The sequence below is a fragment of the Manis javanica genome, chromosome X, assembly GCF_040802235.1.
Source record: "Manis javanica isolate MJ-LG chromosome X, MJ_LKY, whole genome shotgun sequence".
NCBI classification, from domain to species: Eukaryota; Metazoa; Chordata; class Mammalia; order Pholidota; family Manidae; genus Manis; species Manis javanica.
In genome coordinates, this window is record NC_133174.1 from 12,830,425 (window position 1) to 12,854,031 (window position 23,607).

At 37.0% G+C, this 23,607-nt stretch overlaps 1 protein-coding gene and 1 pseudogene across 5 annotated transcripts in view; both read left to right on the forward strand.

Annotated features, from left to right (window-relative positions):
- PPEF1 (protein phosphatase with EF-hand domain 1) overlaps nucleotides 1-23,607 on the forward strand; it is a 135,638-nt gene that overhangs the window by 110,278 nt on the left and 1,753 nt on the right. For all 5 annotated transcript variants that reach the window (XM_037020564.2, XM_073227603.1, XM_073227605.1 and 2 more), the window contains 2 exons: nucleotides 5,826-5,932; nucleotides 22,504-22,667. In XM_037020564.2, the coding sequence (XP_036876459.1) occupies nucleotides 5,826-5,932; nucleotides 22,504-22,667 (271 nt within the window). The remainder of the gene's footprint in view (nucleotides 1-5,825; nucleotides 5,933-22,503; nucleotides 22,668-23,607) is intronic.
- LOC140847392 (protein odr-4 homolog pseudogene) lies at nucleotides 8,728-15,430 on the forward strand (annotated as a pseudogene).

Sequence of the window (23,607 nt, forward strand, 5' to 3'; positions counted from 1 at the left end):
ATGCCCTTCCTGCATTTAATTGCTCATCCATAAGAAGCAACTCCTTGACACACTTGTCAAAAATCAATTGATCATAATGGTATAGGTTTATTTCTGGACTTTAAATTGTATTCCATGATCTATACGTCTATTCTAATGCTAATATAACATGCTGTCCTGATTACTCTAGCTTTGTAGTAAGTTTTGAAACTGGGAAATACGAGTCAGACTTTGTTCTTTTAAAAGATTGTTTTGGTTATTCTAGGTCCCTGGCATTTCCATATGAATTTCAGAATCAGTTTGTCACCTTCTGCAAAAATGCCAGCTGGGATTTTGATAGGGATTATTTTGAATCTATAGATGAATTTGGTGTCTATTGCCATCTTAACAATATTAAGACTTTCAATCTATGAACATGGAATATTGTTCTACTTATTTAGATCTTTGTTAATTTTGTTGGACAATGTTGTATGCGTTTCAATGTAGAGAAGTCTTAGACTTCTTTTATTAAATTCATTTCTAAGTATTTTTTTCTTTTTGGTGCTACAGTAAGTGGAATTGTTTTTCTTCATTACATTTTTGGATCTTTCATTTCTAGTGTATAGAAATATGGTTCATTTTTGTATATAATGCAATCTTGATGGACTTGTTTATTACTTCTGATAGATTTTAGATTCCTTGAGATTTTCCATATACAAAACCATAGTATTTGTGAATGGATATAGTTTTGTTTCTTTTCTAATCTGGATGTCTTCTACTACTTTTTCTTGCTTAAGTTCCCTGGCTAGAACTCCAGACCAATGTTGAATAGAAGTGGTGAGAGCAGATATCCTTGCCTTTTTCCTGATCTTAAGAGGAACACATTCAGTCTTTCACCATTAAGTGTATTAGCTGTGTTTTTTGTAGATGCCCCTTGTCAGGCTGAGGAAGTTCCCTTCTATGTCTAGTTTGTTGAGTGTTTTAATCATGAAAGAGTGTTGGATTTTGTCAGATATTTTCTCTGCATCTATTGAGATGATCACACAGTTTTTCTCTTATTAATTGGTATATTACATTTATGGATTTCAGACGTTAAACAAACCTTGAATTCTTGGGATAAATCCCACATGTTCATGGTTTATAATCTCTTTTATATGTTGCTGGTTGCAGTTTGCTAGCATTTTTTTTTGAAGTATTGTTGATATACAATCTTATATTGATTTCAAGTATACAGCATAGTGGTACAACAGTGGTTCAATGTTAAATCCTCACCCCCCCTAGTGCAGTTACTATCTGTCAACACAAGAAGATGTTACAGTGCTAACATTTTGTGGAGGATTTTCCATCTATATTCATAAGAAATATTGGTATGTAGTTTTCTTGTGATCATTGTTTTGATATCAGGGTAATATTGGCTTTATGTAATTAGATAAATAATATTCCCACCTCTTCTATTTTTTGGAAGAGTTTGTGAATAATTGGTACTAATTCTTCTTTAAACATTTGGTAGAAGTCACCAGTGAAGCCATTTGTGAGAAATTGTTTTATTACTTATTCAATCTTTTTACTTGTTCTTGGTACATTCAGTTTTTCTATTTCTTCTGAGTCAGTTTTGGTAGTTTGTATCTTTATAGGAATTTGTCCATTTCATTTAGGTTATATAATTTGATGTACAATTGCTCATAGTATTCGCTTATAATCCTTTTTATCTCTGTAAGGTCAGTTGTGATGACCTCTCTTTCATTCCTGATTTTAGAAATTTGAGTCCTCTTTTTTCTTGGCCAGTCTTGCTAAAGGTTTTTCAATTTTTTTGATCTTTTGAAAGAACCCGTTTTTTGGTTTTGTTGGTTTTCTCTGTTGTTTTTGTTTGCCATTTCATTTACAGACATACCTTGGAAATATTGTGGGTTTGGTTACAGACTACCACAATAAAACAAATATTGCAATGAAGCAAGTCAAGTGAATTTTTTTTGTTTCTCAGTACATATTAAAGTTATGTTTATACTGTATTATAGTCTATTAAGTGTGCAATAGCATTATGTCTAAAAAAATTACATATATCAATTAAAAAATACTTTTTTGCTAAACAATGCTAACCATCATCTGAGCTTTCAGCAAGTTGCAATATTTTTACTAGTGGAGGGTCTTGCTTCAGTGTTGATGGCTGCTGAATGATCAGGGTGGTGGTTGCTAAAGGTTGGGGTGGCTGCAGCAAAATGGGGGAACAATGACATTTGCTATATCGATTGACTCTTCCTTTTACTGACGATTTCTATGTAGTGTGCAATGCTGTTTAATAGCATTTTACCCACAATAGAACTTTTAAAGTTGGAGTCAGTCTTCTCAAACCGTGCTGCTGCTTTATCAACTAAGTCTATGCAATATCCTAAATCCTTTGTTGTCATTTCAACGATCTTCATGGCATCTTCACTGGAAGTAGATTCCTTCTCAAGAAACCACTCTTTGCTCATCCATAAGAAGCAACTCTTCACCCATTGAAGTTTTATCATGAGATGGCAGCAATTGAATCACATCTTCAGGTTTCACTTCTAATTCTAATTCTCTTGCTACTCCCACCACATTTGCAGTTATTTCCTCCACTGAAGTCTTGAACCCCTCAAAGACATCCATGAGGGTTGGAATCAACTTCTTCTAAACTACTGTGAATGTTGATATTTTAACTTCTTCTCATGAGTCACGCATGTTCTTAATGGCATATAGAATAGTGAATCCTTTCCAGAAGGTTTTCAATTTACTTTGCCCAGATCTGTTAGAGGAATCACTATCTATGGCAGCTATAGCCTTACAAAATGTATTTTTGGAATAATAAGACTTGAAAGTCAAAATTACTCCATGATCCATGGGCTGCAGAATGGGTGTTGTATTAGCAGGCATGAAAACAATATTGATTTTGTTGTACATCTCCAGTGGAGCCCTTGGATGACAAGGGGCATTGTCAATGAGCAGCCGTATTTTGAAAAGAATCTTTTTTTCTGAGCAGTAGGTCTCAATGGTGGGCTTAAAATATTCACTAAACCATGTTGTAAACAGATGTACTGTCATCCAGGCTTTGTTGTTCCACTTCTAGAGCACAGACAGAGTAGATTTAGCATTATTCTCAAGGGCCCTGGATTTCTCAGAATGGTGAATGAGGATTGGCTTCAATTTGAAGTCACCAGCTGCATTAACCCCTAACAAGAGTCAGTCTGTCCTTTGGAGCTTCGAAATCAGGCATTAACTTCTCCTCTCTAACTATGGGAGTCCTAGATGCCATCTTCTTCCAAGAGAAGGCTGTTTCCATCTACAATGAAAATCTGTTGTTTGATGTAGCCACCTTCATTATTCGAGCTACCTCTTCTGGATAACTTGCTTCTTCACCTTGCATTTTTATGTTATGGAGACACCCTCTTCCCTTAACCTTCACGAGCCAGTCTCTGCTAGCGTCAAACATTTCTTCTTCGGGTTCCACAACCCTGTCAGCCTTCATAGAATTGAAGAGACTTAGGGTCTTGCTATGGATTACACTTTGGCTTAAGGGAAAGTTGTGGCTGGTTTGAGCTTCTGTCCAGACCACTCAAACTTTCTCCATATTGGCCATAACGCTGCTTGATTTTCTTATCATTTGTGTGTTTGCTGGAGTAGCACTTTACATTTCCTTCAAGAACTTCTTTGACTCACCTCTTGGCTGTTGGGTGCAAAAGGACTAGCTTTCGGCCTGTCTTGTCTTTTGACATGCCTTCCTCACTAAGCTGAATCATTTCCAGTTTTTTATTTAAAGTGAGGGGTGTGTGACTCTTCCTTTCACTTCAATACTTACAGACCATTATAGGGTTATTAACTGGCCTAATTTCAATATTGTTGTGTCTCAGGGAATAGGGACGCCGAGAAGAGGGAGAGAGAAGGAGCAGTTGGTGGGTGGAGCAGTCAGAAAATACACTTATTAATTTCGCTGTCATATGGGCATCACTCACGGTACCCAAAAACATTTACCAATAGTAACATCAAAGATCTCTGATCACAGATCACCATAACAAATATAATAATAATGAAAATGTTTGAAATACTGTGAGAATTACCAAAGTGTGACACAAAGGCATGAAATGCACAAATGCTGTTGGAAAAGTGACACCAGTAGGCTTGCTTGACGCAGGGTTGGTACAAACCTTCAATTTTTAAAAAATGGTATCTGCAAAGTGCAACAAAACAAAGTGCAATAAATGTGTATGCCTGTATTTTTCCTCTAGTCTTTATTCTTTCCATTCTTCTGCCTGCTTTGGGTTTAGTTTACTTTTTATTTTTCTCTAGTTTTTGAAGGTAGAGATTATGTTATTAAGCTCTTTCTTCTTTTTTAATATGGTCATTTATAGCTATCAGTTTCCATCTAAGCACTGTTTTAGTTGCATCTCATATGTTTTGGCATGTTGTATTTTAATTTGCATTCATCTTAAAGTATTTTCTAATTTCTCTTGTGATTCTTTTTTGACCCATTTGTTTTTTAGGATTGTGTTGTTTAATTTCCTCATATTTGCAATTTGCCCAAATTTCTTTGTTATTAATCTCTAATTTATCTCTCTTGTAATCAGAAAAGATACTTTGCATGACCTTTATAATTTCAAATCTGTTGAAGCTTATATTATGGCCTGGCATATATGTGGAGAATGTTCCATAGATACTTTAGAAAAATGTGTATTCATTGTTGTTGGTTGGAGTGTTTCATACATATCTGTTAGATTTAGTTGGTTTTTAGTGCCACTCAAGTGTTTTATATCCTTTTTTATTTTCTGCCTAGTTGTTCTATCCATTATTGAAAGTAGAGTATTGAAGACCCCAACAATTATTGTTAAATTTTCTGTTTCTCCCTTTATTTTGTCAGTTTTTGCTTCATGTAGTTTTAGGCTCTGTTTTTAGATTTGTATAGATTTATAATTGTTTTATCCTCTTGACTGAATGACTCTTTTAGCATTATAAAATATCCCTCTTTATCTGTAGTAGTAGCTTTTGTCTTAAAGGCTATTCTGTCTACTATTAGTATGGCCACTTTAACTCTCTGATGGTTGCTGTTTGCATGGTATATCATTTTTCATCCTTTTCCTTTTAGCTCTTTGTGTCTTTGAAACTAAACTGTGCCTCTTATAGATGGATATAGTTGGATCTTCTTGTTTTTTAATCCAGTCTCAGTCTCTGCTTTTTTATTTTTTTAAATCCATTCACATATAATGTTATTATTGATATGGCTGGATTTACACCTGCCATTTTGCCTTTTTTTTTTTTTTTTTGGTTATGTGACTCAAGACTACTTTATTCCTGTGTTCCTACTGTATTTTGAATTTATTATTGTAATGGTTTGGGGTAGAAGTTTAGCTTCTAGACAGCTAGCTGGCTATGCTAGCACCTTTCTAAAAAATTGTCCTTTTCTACTGAATCATAATACATCCTTTTCCATGTATATTGCTCCCATATATAGTTTTCTGTATTTACGAAATTTCTGTTATGTTCTAATCATGTATCTGTCTCCTTTTGTGTCAATATCTGCTGTTTCTTTTTTCAATAACATTATGGTAAATTTCAATATCTGCTATAACAAATCCCTCCTTATTTTCCTTCCTTTTCAAAATTCTTATTCTCAGATATTGTTTGTGTGAATCTTTGAAATGAAAAAGAAAACCAATGAAAATTCTTAAAAATTTTACAAACACGCACACACATACATACATATATATATACATTCATTACCTGGTAAGGTGGTATACATGAAGTTAGGCAATTCATTTAAAGTAGAAACTGGTAAGTGGTAACATAACACATTAAAATGAAACAGAACATGATGACTTAGGTTTTGTTATATAATAATTGTTTTGTTAACACAGGGTGAATATTATGGAAAGTAGTGCCATCAGGATGTTAAAAGAGAGAATAATTTCACGAAAAACTGACCTCATTAATGCTTTCCAGCTTCAAGACTGCAATAAATCAGGTAATAAAATTATGTAATGCCTACCATTTCATAACATAACAGCTTACATACATATCAATTTTCATTTTCTTTGCTTCCTTAAAATTTCAGTTCTCTATTTTTACTAGTGAGGAATAATAGAGATAAAAAAATATATATAATCTATTACATGCTTGGAAAAAGGCATATTCCCCCTTTCCAGGAAGCTTCTTTCAACTTAAGAATACAATAACCCTGAATTAGACTTTTAGTCTGTTGGTAACTCAGACTAGACACTCTAGAAGGCCCTGCTATTAAGAAACAGCTAGATTCTAGGGGAAACAGAATTTTAATGCATTTACCAGCCTCACAGTAAGATCAGTCTCTAAGGTCTGTCTCCTCTCCCTATGGAAGGGTTTTTGAAACCATATCTGGAAACATGTGGCAGCAAGCAAGCACAGAAGGCTGGACTTCCCTGGGGGAAATGCTAATTTCAGTGTAGCAGTAAATCCTGAGACTAAACCGTAGGACAGAAAGATGGATAAGCTGAATTTGAGACTTCCACATTAAGCCTGGCCCCTCAAAGTGGCTAAAGTAGTGCTATGTGTGTAGTGCCCCTTGACTTCTGGGAAGGAAATGCAAACCCATCTTAATGGGAAGCATCTCTAATTTTAACCACAAGTATATCCAGAGATTAAGATCAATCATGAGCTCATAACCAAAGACTCCAAAACAATCAAGTAGACAAGCTACTATGAGTAAGAGCAGAAAAAACAAAACAGATTTAGTTCCCCAAAGACATCAGGTATTAGAATTATCAAATACAAAATAAAAAATAACTAAGAAATGTTTGAAGAAGTAAAAGATGAAATTACAAACATGCATTTGAAAATGATTTGAAGAACCAAATAGATATAAAAACTTACTTGTTAAAAAAAAACGAGTAGGTTAAACAGAAGATTAGATACTACTTGAGAAAGAATTAGAAAGATTAATAATTATAGACAGTAAGATGTACAGGTTTAACATACATCTAATCAGGGTCCCCAAAAGCGGGAATATAAGAGAGGATGTATTTGAAATGATAATGTCTGAGACTTTCCCTGAACTGATGAAAGACTCAGATTCATAGGTAAAAAGGAACAGTGATTCTCAAACAGGATAAATAAAATTAAATCCACACCTACACACACTTGTGGTGAAACTACAGCACACCAACAGCAAGAGAAAATCTTAAAAAACAAGCAGAGAGGAAACACACTTTGCTACAAACAGACAACAATTAAACTGATACCAGACTTCTCAACAGTTTCAATAGAAGCCAGCAGACAGTGAAGTCATAGATACAAAACATTGAAAATAAACTCACAAAAGATAAAACTTGAAAATGCTAACAAAAACAAACTTGGAACAGCTCTATCAATCTCTGATCAAGTAGACTCCAAGGAAATATATATTACTAGAAATAAAAAGGGATACTTCATAAGGTAAAATAATCAAGTTGCCAATTAAATCCATTCTAAGCATATATGCAGCTATTAATATAGCCTCAAAATATGTAAAACAAAAATGGACAGAACAAATTGAAGTAGAAAAATCTACCATCATAGCAGTAGATTTTCATACTCTTCTCTCAAGAACTGAAAGAATAAACAGATAAAAAAGTTAGCAGATGTTCCCTAAAAGACATATATAGAACTCTGCACCCAACATTGCAGAATACATATTCTTGCCAAGCACAAATGGAGCATTTACAAAATTGACCATAAACTGGAACATAAAGTAAATCTCAACAAATTTTGTATTGGAATATACAAAATAAATTCTCTGACATAGTGTATTGAGCAATAATAGCAAAAGGTAACCAGAAAATCCCCTTGGACCTACGATTCTAAATAACACTTGGATCAAAGAAGAAATCACAATGGAAATTAAAATGCTAAAACTGAGTAATAATGAAAATGCAACATATTAGACTTCCAGAATACAAATTAGAGAGTCATTGATAACCCTAAATGCATATATTTTACAAGATGAAACTATGATCAACAAAGTAAAAAAAGCAATGGTTGTTTGAAGAAACTGGTAAAGTTGATAAAACTCTGGTAAGGAAAGAGAGACAAATTGAGAGTTTGAGGGAGAAATAACCAATGTCAGAGTTGAAAGGTGGGACATTACTATAGACTTTACAGATATTAAAAAGTTCATAGGATGTATTATGGAAACTCTTATGCTAATGAACTGAAACTTTAGATTAAATGGACAAATTCCTAAAATCCATATGTACACCCCCCCACACACACGCCCCAAACTGACACAAACAGAAATAGAAAATCTGAACGATCCTCTAACTAGTGAAGAAATTGGATCTGAAATTTTGAAACTTTCTACAAAGAAAACTCTAGGCTCAGATAACATCATTAGCCATTATAATATACATTTAAGAAACAAAAATTTTCTTACAAAAATTCTTAGAGGATAGAAATAGAGGGAACATTTCCAATAATATTTTAGGAGGTCAGCATAAACCTGATACCAAAAGAAGAACACTATAGAAAAGAAAAATTAAAGACTAATATCACTCATAAATTTAGATGGAAAAAATCCCAAATGAAATATTAGCAAAAGTTTAATGTATCACAACTAAATTTGGTTTATTCTAGGAATGCTAGGAATTCTAGGTTGTTTTAACATTCAAAAGTCAATCAGTATAATTCACCAGTTTAATAAAATTAAAGAAATCATGTAATTGTCTCAAAATAAGAAAAAATTGTTGGATGTATTTTACCCTGGTTTTAAAAAACATCTAGAAAACTAAAAGCAGACTCATGTAATTGTATATTAATGATACAAAAAAAAATATGAGGAAAGCATGAAGTAGATGTAAAATCCTACTCACTTGTATGCCCCGACCATCTTTGAATCCATCAACCTGAAAGTCCTGTCTTCAGGGATGTAATTTCAATTCATTCATCCCTTTTAAAAACAGCATGACTTTGAAATTGTTTCTATGGTGTCTTCAAGCATGGTCATGCACCAGAAGTCCCTGACTTGTACCTAAGCTTGTTCACCTAGAATTCTGGGATTGATCTAATGAACAGCATAGTGATTATAGACCACACTACTGTATTATAAACTTCAGAGCTGCCAAGAGACTAGATCTTCATTGTTCCTACCACAGAAAAAGAAATGACAGCTATGTGATGGGACAGATGTTTTAGCTAACCATCAGTAGTAATCACATTATAATTTATAAATGTATCAAAACAATATGTTGCATACATTAAACTTACCCAATGTTATATGTCAATTATATCTCAATAAAAATAAATTTCAAAAAGCAAAAAAACACACAAAAAACTAAAAGCAGAAGCAAACTTCCTTAATCTCATAAAGGATATCTGCCCCAGCCTATAGAAAATAGCATACTTAATGGAGAAATGTTGAAACCTTTCCTTCTAAGATTCGGAATGTGGGAGAATACTGTGATAAACTGAATAATGCTCTTTCGCCCAATATGTCCACATCCTAGTTCCAAGAATCTGTGAATGCATATATTTTACAAGATGAAACTATGATCAACAAAGTTGGCTAAAGGGACTTGGCAGATGTGATTAAATTAAGGATCTCAACCCAAGGAGACTATCCTGCATTGTCTAGGTGGATCCAATGCAATCACAGTGATCCTTAATAAGAGAGACACGGGAGGAGTCAGAGTCAGAGGGAAGTGATGTGATGATGGAAGCAGATATATTGAAATGATGCACTTTGAAAATGGAGGGGGCCCCATACCAAAGAATAAAGGCAGCCTTTAGAAGTTAAAAAAAAGCAAGGAAACAGATTCTCCCTTCAGAGCCTCAAAAAGGAACCAGCCCTGCCGACAAGTTGACCTTGGCCCAATGAAACTGATTTTGTACATCTAACCTCCAGAACTATAAGGGAATGTATTTGTGTTATTTTAAGCCACTAAGTATGTGGTAATTTGTTACAGCAGCAAAATGAAACTAATACAGATGCCCACTCTCAGGACTGTTCAACATTGAACTAGGGCTGCTAGCCTGTGCAATAAGGTTCTTTAAATAAGATGGTAAGAATTAGAAAGGAAGAAATAAAGTATCACTATATGTAGACAACATGATTGAATATATAGAAAACCCAAATAAATCCACAGAAAAACTATTAGAATTAATAAGTGAATTTATCAAGTTGTAGAACACAAGGTAATTACACAGAAATTGATTGCATTTCCATGTACTCGTGTATCAGTTGACCTATTCAGGAGACAGAAACCATGCAAGTAATTTGAACAGGAAATTTAATATAAAGAATTATTAACTAGCAAAAGGTGATTAATTACTAAAAGAAACTCTAAAGAATGCAGGAGTAGGAAGTATTCTGCTGAGAGAGGCTAAGAGAACGTACCCAAGGAAGGAACAAAGTTGGAAAGTCCCCTACTAACCAACGTAGATTCAGACCTCATTGGAGAGGGTGTGACTGTGGCCTACTGGATAGGGTGGGAGTTCACTGAGGTATCTCAGGTCAGAGTTGGTCTGTATCTGGTGGGCCAAGACTGGAGAGAATGATGCCCTCCACTGGATGTCAGTGAAAGTGACTAGAGAGTGGATACCACTGCATTTCCCACACACTCCTCACAACCATGCTTTGCCATAGAAGCAAGAAGCAAAACACACCTGAACCATTATTATGCTGTCTTAGAGAATTCTTCCTACACCCTCTACTGACAAAACCTAATATTCTACCAGCTGCCAAAAGAGAAATCTCAACAAGACTCAGCTCCAGTATCACAAAACGGCAAAGCATAGTAGATTTCGGGCTGAGGGGGTATAACGTGATAACTGGTATGGCCAGCAACTAACTAACTTTTAGATAATGAAAATCTTGAAGGATACCATTCACAATAGATAATCAAGTACTGAAGATGAAACCTAATAACTGATGTGATATTTCTAAACTATGATTAAGAGAAATTGGAAAGGTCTGAAATAAATGGGTGGGTATTACTGTGTTCAAGGGTCAAGTTGTCAAGATACAAATTCTCCTCAAATTGAGCTATAGGTTCAATGCACCAAAGGGGGGAATGTACAGAAGTGTACTTAGCAGTGCTGTTTGTAATAGCACCAAACTGGAAATAACCCAATAACCACCAACAGTAGAATGGATATATAAATTGTGAATATTCATACCATGGAATACTATAGAAGAATGAAAATGAAGACCTTACAACTAAATGGAACAACATGGCTGAATTGCATGAATTTAGTGTTAAACAGAAGAAGTCAGACTGCTCCCAAAATAATACCTTGTGCTTCCATTTACAGATAGATCATAAAAGGCAAAAAGTAAACTCTATAGTGTTAAAAATCAAGATAACAGCTCTCCCTGGAAAGTGGGAGGTGATAGTAATTGTGAGAGGGGCCACAAGGGGACCTTTTGGATATTGGCAATGTTCTATTGCTTGCCCTTAGTGGTAGTTACATGAGAATTCCCTTTGTAACACTGAGCTCTGTCTTTGTTTTGTGAACTTTTCTGTATGTATTAAATTTGAATTTAAAAAAGAGTTATGTCCTTAGCAGGTGAGTGTGTAGGGGATGGTCTTATGGGAGTGTAAATGGATTTTTTTTCTTGAAAGCAGTTTGGCAGTATATATAAAAAAAACTTAAAAATGTACATACCCAAGATATTCTCAAGATGGCAGTGTGAGTAGGGTAGCAGAAATCTCCTCCCAAAACCATATATACTTTGAAAATACAGCAAATACAACTATTCCTAAAAGAGTGACCAGAAGATACAGTACACCAGCCAGGCTACATCTATATCTGCGAGAACTCAACATGTCACAAAAACGGTAAGGTACAAAGCTGTGACCCCGCGGGACCCGAACACTACCCCTACCCCAGCTCAGTGGCTGGACGAAAAGAATCAGAGTGGGGAGGGAGTGGAAGCACAGGACTGCCAAATAACCAGCCCTAGTAATCTGCACTGGGAACACAGACACATATTGCATGGTGTACTGGATATTAGAGGAACGGAAAAGCAAAATCTGAGACTAAGACTGCGAATAGGTTCCCACAGCCAGCTGCCCTGGGACAAAAGAAAAGCAGGCGCTTTAAAAGTCTTAAAGGCCTCCTGATGAATTCACTGGCTGTGGAACTGGGCACGGAGGCGAGCGTGGAGGCTTCTTCTTGCATCTAAATACCTGTCTTAGCCGGACTGCCCGTTCCGCAGATTTGCCTACCACGCGTGCACATCCTGAGTACAGGACATTTAATTAATTCTCAATAATGGGAAGAACCTACATTGTAGAAGAGACTGTTTGCCAGTATTTTTCAAACATTAATCTCCAAGGAAAGGCTTTTGTCTCTGGTCTTTTAGTAGGACAGTGTTCTTCACAAAAGGATTATGTGATCTTGCCACTAGAACGCCACCCAAAGAGGAACAAGATGAGAACCTCAAATACCCCAAGCTAACTTGAATGACTTGGATGAAGAATGGGCCACAGAACATGCCAACCAGGTATTCAGAATGCTACCAGGAGGACTTTTAGTTCTTGGAGTATTTATTATTACAACTTTAGAAATGGGAAATGATTTTCAAAGTGCCCTGAGTAGATTAGTGTTTGCTATGGAAAAATCTATGAATAGAAAGAGACTGTGGAATTTTACAGAGGATGATGTCTCAGAATGAGTGGCACTTCACATTTGTTCTTCTACAAAAAAAATATTTTGTCGAACATATGATGTCCGTGATCCAAAGAGTTCAGCAAAACCAGCAGATTGGAAATATCAAAATGGAGTATCAACTTCATGGTTTTCTTTAGAGTGTACAGTTCATATTAATATTCACATCCCACTGTCTACTACTTCTGTCAGCTATACTCTGGAGAAAAATACAAAGAATGGACATACGCTGGGCCAAGCAAATAGAAAACGGTGTTTATTTGATAAATGGACAAGTTAAAGATGAAGATTGTGACCTACTAGAAGGACAAAAGAAATCTTCTAGAGGAAATGCTCAAGTGACTAGTCATTCTTTTGATGTCTAAGTGCTCACACAGTTGCTTCTGAATTCAGACCACAGATCCACAGCCACAGTCCAGATCTGCAGTGGCTCTGTAAACCTTAAGGGTGCTGTGAAATGCAGGGCTTATATTCATAACAATAAACCCAAGGTTAAAGATGCTGTACAGGCAGTAAAGAGAGATATATTGAATACAGTTGCTGATCGTTGTGAAATACTATTTGAGGATCTGCTTTTGAATGAAATTCCAGAAAAAAAAGGTTCTGAAAAGGAGTTCCACATGCTCTGTCACCGCGTTTTTGTCCCCATTCCAGGATCCACTGTAATGTTATGTGATTATAAATTTGGTGATGAGTCAGCTGAAGAAATCAGAGACCATTTTAAAGAGATGTTAGATCATATGATTCAGGTAGAAGATTTAAAAGTTGCAGAAGAAATAAACACAGCTTGTATAAGTTCCTCTATAGATAGTGAAGCTTCTTTGGACCACATAGATGATGAACAACCACAACAACCAGTTGAAACTCCCTAGTATTGAAAATTCAGCAAAACATAGGTGTGATTGCAGCATTTGCAGTTGCAGTCTTTGCTGCTGGTCTCTCCTTTCATTACTTCAGTGATTAGGGTGAGGCACAGAGAACTTCCTGATCATCCAGAGAACACTGACCAACAGTTATGAATAGTAAAGATGCAAACAGTCCATCTGCATTTAAGACACTTGCAGCCAGATCTGCTGCCATAATGCCTTGTAAGTGTGTTTCTGACTAAAATGAAATCACCAGCTGCCTTGTTTAGTCCTGCTTGTCTTATAGGTGGCCTAGGCTTCCAAAAATAAAGTTATGCATCTAAGTGGAAGTTGCATGTAACAAAGCATTATTATCTATTTTTTTTAAATGTTCAAAAATGATGTTTTATTTTCATAGATTTTAGTCCTGTTGATCTGGATCACAGATTGATTAGAACATTGAACATTTGAATAATTGAGGTTGACTGAATATTTTAGTAATAATAGGAGAAATTTCTGAAAAGTGGGGAACAACCTACTAGGTAATTCATACTATAGGACCTTCAAATTTTCATCCACTTCCAAAATACTGATCAAATTCTGATTGAGGAATGGGAGGCCTTTCCAGAGGGATTTTAATCAGTAAGGATTGCCGTAACTCATGTGCTTTCTCAGGTTACTGTATCATAATTGTTTAAATATACTACATAAGACTTTTGCTTCCAACAGTACATTAGACTAAGTACTGTAAAACAACTTGATCCTGACTAAAATCTACTTTTGAATTAGTAGGCTCGAAAAAAGTAGGGGACATCGCCAAGAATCATACCTCTACTTTTTCTCCCCTATAAAAATGAACACATTTTGAGTTGAGATTTGTGAATACTGTATTAGGCATGCAGGTGGACATTGGTTGCCCAGATAGCAAATACCAATTACAGCACTGCCATATGCAGTTTACCTTGGACCAGAAAGAAAGAGACATATCCAAATCTGAGATGCTAGGACATTTGAAGTGGCCCTCGGTTTGCAGCACTCTTTAGCCTCTGGCAAAAGCAAGATATAAGCCCAGGATTCTCATAGAGTAAGATAAAGCAATATTATTTCATGACGAGATCAGCAGATTCCAGTTGAAACTTGATGGTGTGGGAAAGAACCTATAGAAATAACAAACTTTGGATTCAATTCTCCAAGATATCATCACCAACATACAAGAAGAATGGATCCAAAAGCAGATCTAAAAAAGAAACAAACTGAACTGCTAGAAATGAGAAGCATGTTACTTGAAAAAAACCTCAGACATGTTGCATATCATATTAGACTCAGTTGAAAAGGCAATAAATAAACTGGAGGTAGATCTAATGAAAATGCACAGTGTGTAGCAAGGAGAAATGAATCAGAAAATAAAAATATTAAAGAGAAGAGAGATGGAGAAAAGATGTATAGACTGGAAGTACTAGGAGGAGAGAATAGAGAGAATGGGGGAGTGGAGTGGCGGTATTTGAAGATATAACAGGATTTTCCATGTTTGTTGGACAAACATAAGTGCATATATTCAAGAAGCACAATTATCTCCAGTATGTATAGATAACCTCCATGCCTAAACTTCATGTAGTGTAACTGCAAGATTCTAAAAGCAGTTAAAGGGGCAAAGATCATCCGTGATGGCAAGACAGTCAAATATTTAGTAGGCTTCTCAGTAGCAACAGTGTACCCAAAAGGTGGTAGAATAAAGCCTTCAAAATTCTGAGAAGTAATTATTAGAATTTGTACCAAGCAAAACAGAAATAAAGACATGTTCAGATTAAAAAACAGATTTTACCATCAACAGACCTTCATTAAAGAAACTACAAAAGGATTATCTTCAAGAAGGAAAGTGATTCCAAAAGGATTATCTGAAATTGAAGAACTAGTGTACAAATAAAATGTTAAAATATGTAAATCATGTTGATATAAAACAATGGTAATGAAAGAAGTGCTTATAAGAAGTAAAATTGTAAACAAATGTAAAATAAACATTTTATGCAACATTAAAAAAAAAAGTCTTAAAGGGACAAGGGTTTAACAGGTGGGCAAAATTGTCCTGGCACACAGCCCAGCAAGCTGGAAACTTTACGGAACTTCAGGAGCCCTAACCCCCTGGGTGGCAGTGCAGCTCCAAAGCCCCTCACGGTGATAAGCACTCTGCCGTTCATTTCCCCCCACCAGAGCTGCAAGTGAACCAGCTGACCCGCCGTCGCTGCTGATCAGCTGGGGAGCAGACCCACCCACACCAACCACACAGAGGCTTCTCCCAGTGTGTGGCTAACTGGGCCAGACCCAGAGGCTGCCCCCTCCCCGCAGTTGATTGGCACAGACAGTGGAGACCAGTGCAGAGTCTGGAAGGCACAAAGGGGCTTTTTTCTCCCAGCAAACATGCACTGCTCACCTGCAACCCCCGCCACTGCCCTAGGCCATCCTGAGGGCCTCCCTGCCCATGGCAGCTCAGGGGATTAACCCAGAGGCAGCCCCCTGCACCGGGTTGACCAGCACAGGCAGAGGAGACAGGCACAGAGTCCAGGAAGCAAGTAGGGGCTCTGTTCTTGCAGTGAACATGCACTGCTCATCTGCAACCACTGCCAGTGCCCTAGGCCATCCCAAGAGCTGCACCACCCATGGGAGCTCAGAGGATCGACTCAGAGGCTGCTCCCTGTGTGCAGTTGCCCGGCACAGGCAGCAGAGACTGGTGCAGAGTCCAGAAGGCATGAAGGGGCGCAGTTCTCACAGGAGAACACATGCCGCTTGCCTGCAACTCCCGGCAGTGCCCTAGGCCATCCTGAGGGCTGCCCTGCCCACAGCAGCTCAGGGGATTAACCCAGAGGCTGCTCCATGTGCAGTTGACTGGCACAGGCAGTGGAGATGGGCACGGCGACCAGCAACCAGGAAGGGACTTTGTTCTCCTAGCTGACACACACGCCACTTGCCAGCAATCACTTCCATTGCCATGAAAAGGCAGAAGAATGTTGTTCAGTCCAATATCCCTCAAACACGAGACAGAGAGCCTGGTGAGACCGAAATCACCAATCTTCCTGAAAAAGAATTCAAAATAATAGTCATAAGCATGCTGATGGAGCTACAGAGAAATATGCAAGAGGTAAGGGAGGAATTCCGGAGGGAGATAACAGAAATGAAACAAACAATGGAAGGATTTAAGAGCAGACTGGATGAGGTGCAAGAGACTATTAATGGAATAGAAATCAGAGAACAGGAATACAGAAAAGCTAAGGCAGAGAGAGATAAAAGGATCTCTAGGAATAAAAGAATATTAAGAGAACTGTGTGATCAATCCAAATGGACCAATATTTGCATTATAGGGGTACCAGAAGAAGAAGAAAAGAGAAAAAGGGAAAGAAAGTGTCTTTGAAGAAATCATTGCTGAAAACTTCCCCAATCTGGGGAAGGAAATAGTCTCTCAGACCATGGAAGTCCACAGATCTCCCAACACAATGGACCCAAGGAGGAAAACACCAAGACATATAATAATTAAAATTGCAAAGATCAAAGACAAGGACAGAGTATTAAAGCAGGCAGAGAGAGAAAAAAGATCACCTACAAAGGAAAACCCATCAGGCTATAATCAGACTTCTCAGCAGAAACCTTACAGCCAGAAGAGAATGGCATGATATACTCAGTGCAATGAAACAGAAGGGCCTCAAACCAAGACTACTGTATCCAGCAAGATTATCATTTAAATTTGAAGGAGGGATTAACAATTCCCAGATAAGCAAAAGTTGAGGGAATTTACCTCCCACAAACCACCTCTACAGTGTATTTTAAAGGGACTGCTCTAGATGGAAGTGCTCTGAAGGCTAAATAGATGTCACCAGAGAAAATAAAACCACAGCAAAGAAACGAGACCAACCAAGTACTAACTAAATGCAAAATAAAATCAGCTATCCAAAAAATGAGTCAAGGGAAACACAAAAGAGTACAGAATAAAACACCTAACATATAAAGAGTGGAGAAGGAAGAAAAAGGAGAGAAATAAAGAATCATCAGACTGTGTTTATAATATAGAAATAAGTGAGTTAAGTTAGACAGTTAGATAGTAACCCTTGAACCTTTGGTAACCAGAATTCAAAGCCTGCAAGGCAGTAAGTACATATCTATCAATAATCACCCTAAATGTAAATGGACTGAATGAACCAATCAAAAGACACAGAGTAATAGAATGGATAAAAAAGCAAGACCCTTCTGTATGCTGCTTATAAGAGACTCACCTCAAACCCAAAGAAAGCACAGACTAAAAGTGAAGGGATGGAAAAAGTCATTTCATGCAAACAATAGGGAGAAAAAAGCAGGTGTTGCAGTACTAGTATCAGACCAAATAGACTTCAAAACAAAGAAAGTCACAAGAGACAAAGAAGGACATTACATAATTATAAAGGGGTCAGTCCAACAAGAGGATATAACCATTATAAATATATATGCACCCAACACAGGAGCACCTACATACGTAAAACAAATACTAACAGAATTAAAGGAGGAAATAGAATGCAATACATTCATTTTAGGAGACTTCAACACACCACTCACTCCAAAGAACAGACCAACTAGACAAAATAAGTAAGGACATACAGGCACTGAACAACACACAAGAACAGATCAACCTAACAGATATCTACAAAACTCTACACCCAAAAGCAGTAGGATACACATTCTTCTCAAGTGCACATGGAACATTTTTCAGAATAGACCACATACCAGGCCACAAAAAGAGCCTCAGTAAATTAAAAAAGATTGAAATTGTATGAACCAACTTCTCAGATGACAAAGGTATAAAACTAGAACTAAATTGTACAAAGAAAACAAAAAGGCTCACAAACACATGGAGGCTTAACAACATGCTCCTAAATAATCAAGGGATCAATGACCAAATTTAAACAGATATCAAGCAATATATGGAGACAAATGACAACAGCACAATGCCCCAACTTCTGTGGGATGCAGCAAAGGCAGTTCTAAGAGGAAAGTATATAGCAATCCAGGCCTATTTGAAGAAGGAAGAACAATCCCAAATGAACAGTCTAAAGTTACAATTATTGAAACTGGAAAAAGAAGAACAAATGAGGCCCAAAGTCAGCAGAAGGAGGGACATAATAAAGATCAGAGAAGAAATAAATAAAATTGAGAAGAATAAAACAATAGGAAAAATCAATGAAACCAAGAGCTGGTTCTTTGAGAAAACAAACAAATAGATTAACCCCTAGCCAGACTTATTAAGAGAAAAAGAGAGTCTACACACATAAACAGAATCAGAAATGAGAAAGAAAAATCATGATGGACACGACAGAAATACAAAGAATTATTAGAGAACACTATGAAAATCTATATGCTAACAAACTGGATAACCTAGAAGAAATGGACAACTTTTTAGAAAAATACAACCTTCCAAGACTGACCAAGGAGGAAACAGAAAATATAAACAGACCAATTACCAGCAATGAAATTGAATCAGTAATCAAAAAACTACCCAAGAACAAAACCCCTGGTCCAGATGGATTCATCGCTGAATTTTATCAGACATTTAGAGAAGACATAATACCCATGCTCCTTAAAGTTTTCCAAAAAATAGAAGAGGAGGGAATGCTTCCGAACTCATTCTATGAGGCCAGCATCACTCTAATACCAAAACCAGGCAAAAACACCACAAAAAAAGAAAACTACAGCCCAATATCCTTGATGAACATAGATGCAAAAATACTCAATGAAATATTAGCAAACTGAATTCAAAAATACATTAAGAGGATCATACATCATGATCAAGTGGGATTCATCTCAGGGATGCAAGGATGGTACAACATTCGAAAATCCATCAACATCATCCACCACATCAACAAAAAGGACAAAAACCACATGATCATCTCCATAGATGCTGAAAAAGCATTTAACAAAATTCAACATCCATTCATGATAAAAAACTCTCAACAAAATAGGTATAGAGGGCAAGTACCTCAACATAATAAAGGCCATATATGACAAACCCACAGCCAACATCATACTGAACAGTGAGAAGCTGAAAGCTTTTCCCCTAAGATTGGGAACAAGACAAGTATGCCTACTCTCCCTGCTTTTATTCAACATAGTACTGGAGTTCCTAGCCACGGCAATCAGACAACACAAAGAAATAAAAGGCATCTAGATTGGTAAGGAAGAAGCCAAACTGTCACTGTTTGCAGATGACATGATATTGTACATAAAAAACCCTAAGGAATCCACTCTAAAACCACTAGAACTAATATATGAATTCAGCAGAGTTGCAGGATACAGAATTAATACACAGAAATCTGTAGCATTCCTATACACTAACAATGAACTAGCAGAAAGAGAAATCAGGAAAACAATTCCATTCACAATTGCATCAAAAAGAATAAAATACCTAGGAATAAACCTAACCAAGGAAGTGAAAGACCTATACCCTGAAAACTACAAGACGCTCTTAAGAGAAATTAAAGAGGACACTAACAAATGGAAACTCATCCCATCTCTTGGGTAGAAAGAATTAATATTGTCAAAATGGCCATCCTGCCTAAATTAATCTACAGATTCAATGCAATCCCTGTCAAAATACCGACAGCATTGTTTAACGAACTGGAACAAATAGTTCTAAAATTCATATGGAACCACAAAAGACCCCAAATAGTCAAAGCAATCCTGAGAAGGAAGAATAAAGCAGGGGGGATCTTGCTTCCCAACTTCAAGCTCTGCTACAAAGCCACAGTAATCAAGACAATTTGGTATTGGCACAAGAACAGACCCACAGACCAGTGGAACAGAATAGAGACTCCAGATATTAACCCAAACATATATGGTCAATTAATATATGATAAAGGAGCCATGGACATACAATGGGGAAATGACAGCCTCTTCAACAGTTGGTGTTGGCAAAACTGGACAGCTACATGTAAGAGAGTGAAACTGGATTATTGTCTAACCCCATACACAAAAGTAAACTCAAAATGGATCAAAGATCTGAATGTAAGTCATGAAACCATAAAACTCAGAAAAAAATATAGGCAAAAATCTCTTGGACATAAACATGAGCAACTTCTTCATGAACATATCTCCCCGGGCAAGGGAAACAGAAGCAAAAATGAACAGGTGGGACTATGTCAAACTAAAAAGCTTCTGTATAGCAAAGGACAACATCAGTAGAACAAAATGGTATCCTACAGTATGGGAGAATATATTCATAAATGACATATCCGATAAGGGGTTGATATCCAAAATATATAAAGAGCTCACACACCTTAACAAACAAAAAGCAAATAATCCAATTAAAAAATGGGCACAGGATCTGAACAGACACTTCTCCAAAGAAGAAATTCGGATGGCCAACAAGCACATGAAAAGATGCTCTGCATCGCTAATCATCAGAGAAATGCAAATTAAAACCACAATGAGATATCACCTCATACCAGTAAGGATCGCCACCATCCAAAAGACAACAACAAATGTTGGCGAGGATATGGAGAAAGGGGAACCCTCCTACACTGTTGATGGGAATGTAAACTAGTTCAACCATTGTGGAAAGCAGTATGGAGGTTCCTCAAAAAGCTCAAAATAGAAATACCATTTGACCCAGGAATTCCACTCCTAGGAATTTACCCTAAGAATGCAGCACTCCAGTTTGAAAAAGGCATATGCACCCCTATGTTTATCGCAGCACTATTTACAATAGCCAAGAAATGGAAGCAACCTAAGCGCCCATCAGTAGATGAATGGATAAAGAAGAGGTGGTATATATACAGAATGGAATATTATTCAGCCATAAGAAGAAAACAAATCCTATCATTTGCAACAACATGGATGGAGCTAGAGGGTATTTTGCTCAGTGAAATAAGCCAGGTGGAGAAAGACAAGTATCAAATGATTTCACTCATCTATATAGTATAAGAACAAAGCAAAAACTGAAGGAACAAAATAGCAGGAGACTCTCAGAACCCAAGAATGGACTAACAGTTACCAAAGGGAAAGGGACTGGGAGGATGGGTGGGAAGGGAGGGATAAGGGATAAAAAGGGGCATTATAATTAACACACATAATGTGGGGGGGGGCATGGGGAAGGCAGTATAACAGAGAAGACAAGTAGTGATTCTATAGCTCTTACTACGCTGATAGACAGTGACTATAATGGGGTATGTGGTGGGGACTTGATGATGGGGGGAGTCTAGTAACCATAATGTTGCTCATGTAATTGTACATTAATGATACCAAAAAAAAAATGTACATACCCTTTGGTTCATCAGTTTCACTTCTGGGAATGATCCTAAGGAAATTATGGAATAGATTCATAGCCATTAAAATGATTTAGATCTATGTTTATTAACATAGATGGATGTCCATGATTCATTGTAAGTTAAAAATCAAGTTAGAATAAATATGTTTGTTGTGTGTGTGAGTTGCCACATGTAATATATGCATGTAAAACATATAGTAGAGCACAATGTATATTTGGTTTTAAGAAAGATAAAAAATATATATTTATATATACACGTATATATACATAGAGAAAACACTAGATGTAGTAGCATTGTTTTTGGTTTATTCAAAATCATTTCAAATGACTCTCTCTTTAATAATCAGGAAAAAATGAAGATATTTATATTTTGAAAAACTACATATAATATTAGGGGATGAGAGGGTCCTACCTGGGAAAATGAGAGGTGAATAATATGCCAAAATGTTAAAAGTAAAAGTAACCTTTTACCCTGCATATCCTTTTTTGATTTCAAATCTTCTAATATAAACATACCTTACTTTGTTAATCAGAAAAAGGGGGAAAAATATAATCCCCAAAGCCTGATTGTTTATACTTAACAAACAGTAGGGAATACCAAAGACTTTCTGTGGTTCTTCCTCCCTCAGAGCTGTGGGGCCCACGCGGTAGGACACATCATAAAGGGGAGCAGGAGGCAGCCAGGCCTCAAAAGCCCAGGCTGCGCACTGGCCCCACAGAGGAGGTTGCATTTCCTTATCAAATGATCGACCAGTTTTATGGGCTTTTTATTGTTCTTTTTGTTGTTGTTAGGAAAACTTTCTGTGGGCCAGTGGGCTTCTTCTATGGAGGTTGTTTTGGATCTGAACTTACCGTGGAGATCCCTGAGTTTTCATCTGGTGACCAGAGACAAAGACGGAAATATTGACTACATGTCCAGCTTCCAGGATATCCGCATTAAAAACCCTGTGAAAGAGGCAAGTGGAACAGCTGCAGCTGAAATCAGCTGGAGTCAAACACCCTTCGGACCATGTATAAGAGTAACCTAGTCCTTTGAAAAGTTGGGAGTGGAATCATCTAATGGATGGGAGTGGCAGTCTTAGGGGAGGCCTAAGTGGGGAACTCTCAGGTACATTGTGATCTGCTTGGGAAATCTGTGCTAAGTATAGGCAAAAAGAAAAAGCTGCTGCAAGCAAACTAATGTCAAATATGTGATTCTGAAGTGCTGTGCAGCAGAAGGGCAGCTGTGGCATCCATTCTTTCATATATGCACCCTTTAAGGCACGCATTGTATTCTCTGTTAACACTGTGAGTGTATAGACTTACTGACATAGTATCTAATACCTTAAAGGTTTTTAAAATCTAAAATCTCTCATTAAAATGGGAATACCCCAGGGAGAGTTATCTGACCCCTGGTACTTAACTAGTTAACAACTCATCTGCAGTGAGTTATAACATTGGTCTGACAGTGAACTGATGGGAACTAGGACTAGAGCGATGTTTGCAGGGGAGATGAGAAGTTAAGCACAGAGACTAAAATAGCCACAGGAAGGAGGCTTTGGCTTCTCTTAAGAGGCATTTCACCTTGGTGACTAAGCTCACAGGCCTTGGCTTCACGCAGCTGAGATTCAAAGCTTATTTACCAGCTATGTGAACCTTGGGGAACTTACTTTGCTCCTGTTTCCTAATCTGTAAAATAGACATAGTCACAGTTCTTTTCCTTGGGACTGTTGTTGAGGACTAAGTGAAATATAGCATAGAAAGCTCTCCGGGCAGAGCCTTGGATACAAGGTTCTCAGTAAATGTTGGCTCCTGTTGTTTACTGCCTCCTTGTTTGCTTCCGCCCTGCCTTGAGGAACATAGCCCGCAGACGCTTCGGGATGCAAGAACAGGGCCTTTTATCTGATTAGAGAGGAT